This window comes from Myotis daubentonii, chromosome 16, assembly GCF_963259705.1.
Source record: "Myotis daubentonii chromosome 16, mMyoDau2.1, whole genome shotgun sequence".
NCBI classification, from domain to species: domain Eukaryota; kingdom Metazoa; phylum Chordata; class Mammalia; order Chiroptera; family Vespertilionidae; genus Myotis; species Myotis daubentonii.
In genome coordinates, this window is record NC_081855.1 from 4014718 (window position 1) to 4017415 (window position 2698).

The window sequence follows — 2698 nt, forward strand, 5'->3', positions numbered from 1 at the left end:
CTCTTGCTTAACTCACTGGTCCCTCCTCGAATTCCTAACTCCTCAGTTTTTGAATACGGTAAGCTGTTTCAAGCAATTGGTTGTTCTTTATAGATACTGTTTCCACTGCCTGGTAATCTTTCAAGCCTCAGCTCAAACAATTATCCAACAAACATTTACTGAAACGCTCCTGTATTCAAGGCACCGTATTAGATTCTAGGAATACAGCAATGAACAAAATAGAGATAGTCCCTTTCCTATGGAGCTTAGAGTCCAAGGAGCGAAGGTGAGGACATCAAGTAAATACTTGCACAATGCATTATTTAACTGTAATGGCAGGTGCCTTCCAAATAGAGAGGGCACCATGACAGCATATCACAAAGTGTCCCTCACCTAGTTGCAGGGTGAGAAACTTAAGGAAAAGGTTCTTGAAGAAGAGACATTTAAACAGAGCCCTGAAGAATATAGAAGTTAGTTAGTTAGGTGTAGATGGGCCATTTTCAAGAGGCCCAGACCTCCATAAGTTGACAAATACTGGGGCCGGTCACCAGGACTTTTGGCACTGAAAAGATGAAGCTCTCAGCTAGCACCCATACAACGTTGGCTCCGACTCTCACTAGCCACGCACTAGAAAACAGAGGTCTAAGGAACCTGGGACTTGAAAGAAAAAAGAGCAGGGAACTTCTAGCCCATGCTCTCAGAATGTTCTCCAGAATACATTTCAGGATCCACTTTTGTTATTTGAGAGATTTTCCTGAATAGTTCTTAAGACCTTCCTGTCAACTCCCTTTGAAAACCCTTTCTCACTTTCCCCTTCCTTTGTGCCCCCAGTGTGTCTAGAAACATCTTATCCCTTACTTGCCTCTCTCAGAATCAGTTTGTATGATAGTGTGAACCCTGAGAAAGAAGATACCTACTAAGAAGGACTCCTGGTGGCTAACTGGGCTCAAATTTAAAAAACAAACAGCCCTGGCCAGTGTGGCTCAGTTGGTTGAGCATGGTCCCATGCACCAAAAGGTCATTGGTTGCATTCCGGACAGGGCACATGCAGGCTCCACCCCCAGTAGGGGGCGTGTATGAAGCAGCCAATGGATGTTTTTCTCTCTCTAATCTAATTAAACAAGCAAACAAACAAACAAAGCTCAGCAGCCATTGCTACACAGGGGCCTCTCACGCAATTTGCACTTCACAGAGAAGCCTGCACTGAACTGCCTGCCTACACTGTTACGTCACCTGAGACAGTCCTACTAAGGAGTTCCTGGAACAATATTTCAACCAATGGGAATGAGGCTTTCCCCATCCGGTCGGAGCAGTGCTGCCATATATCCTCATCCGCTTCTTCACGAACCAATCAGAGAAGCTCCATTCTGACCAATCACAATGTCTTTTGGACCAATCAAACTGAGAGCTGGCGCGACATTTGCATGAGGAAGGACTAGACGGGACCAGCGGTGGGACTTCTGGCAACTTAAACCAGCGGCCTCTGCTGAGAGCACTTTCCCTTCCCACCTAAGGCAGTTCTCCCAGCTGGAGCTGAAACTGCAACACGGATGTGACCTCTCTGATACTTTGCCCTGAATAGTTTCCTTCTTCACTGTGACCCCAAATTGGGGATTCCTGTGCTGAATTGGCACTAAGGACCATGGGTGAGGGCTGCCATCTGCCTCTAATCCCCAAACCTTACCCAATGTTGCCCTGTCAGTATACACTCAGGGGCTGTACAGTCAGCGGGGCTGCAGAAGGCAGAGGGAACGCAGAAAGCAGGAGGGCTAGGACACCAGGGACGATCGGGCAGGGCGTGACTGCCAAGCTAGAGTTTGGTCAGTGCTTCACAACTTAACCGAGTTTTAGAATCCGGAGGAAAAGACGTTGAAATACAGGTTACCCCAGCCTCACTCCAGGTCCGCCGAAGAGCCACTGCCCCAGGTGGTTCTGAGGATCAGACTAGTTTGGCAACCACTGCTGTTGGCAAGAAAGATGCAAGGTTTCAAAGCAGATGAGTGAAACCTCTGAACTACATTTTAAATGCCCATCAGTCCTAAGAGAAGACAGGAGGCCACGGCAATGGTCTGGGGGAGACAGTGAAGACCCACAGATGGGCGAGAAGTCGCCTTCATCTCTATCCCCCGTGCCCACCAGGCTGTCCCGCTTCGCGGGCTTCACCAAGTACGGCTGATGGGAAATGCGCCCCCTTACCCGCCTCATGCGACCCTTGGACAGCAGGTCGGCGATCCCCTTGGCCGCGTCGTTCTTCTCGGCCACACAGAGGACTTTCCGGACGCCTCGGAAGGCCACCTCCATGGCGGAGGTGGGAAAGGTCCGACCTCCGGGCCGATGCAGACACCGGAGCGCGCAGCGGGAGACGGGGAAGATCATCCCGGGCGCCCGTGCATGCTGTGGAACACAGAGGTGAGGGTCACCTCACCCCGCGCCCACCCTAAGGGAACCAGAGCCTACGAGAGCCGCCAGAGTGCGGCCGCAGCCCGGTCTCCTCCCACAAGCCCACCCGGCTTGGGGGCTGCGGCCACTCAGCCTTCTCCTCTCCGCCCGCCGCGTCCGCTTCCGCCCGCCTTCTCCAGCCACTTCCGCCAGGCGCGAGTTCCTAGCACCGCGAACTACAACTCCCACACTGCCCCGCGCTCCCGGATCCCGGTCCCAACACGTTTCCGCTCCCCCGCTTCATTTCCTTTCTTTCCTGACAGTGTTAGTTAATCGATTG

At 51.9% G+C, this 2698-nt stretch overlaps 1 protein-coding gene across 3 annotated transcripts in view; it reads right to left on the reverse strand.

Annotated features, from left to right (window-relative positions):
- The window catches only part of TOP3A (DNA topoisomerase III alpha), a 42951-nt gene extending 40387 nt beyond the window's left edge, over nt 1-2564 (reverse strand). For 2 of the 3 annotated variants that reach the window (XM_059668406.1, XM_059668404.1), the window contains exon 1: nt 2176-2564. In XM_059668406.1, the coding sequence (XP_059524389.1) occupies nt 2176-2355 (180 nt within the window). In that variant the 5' untranslated portion in view covers nt 2356-2564. The remainder of the gene's footprint in view (nt 1-2175) is intronic. The other variant, XM_059668407.1, reaches the window with a different exon arrangement.
- Between the last annotated feature and the right edge of the window lie 134 nt (nt 2565-2698).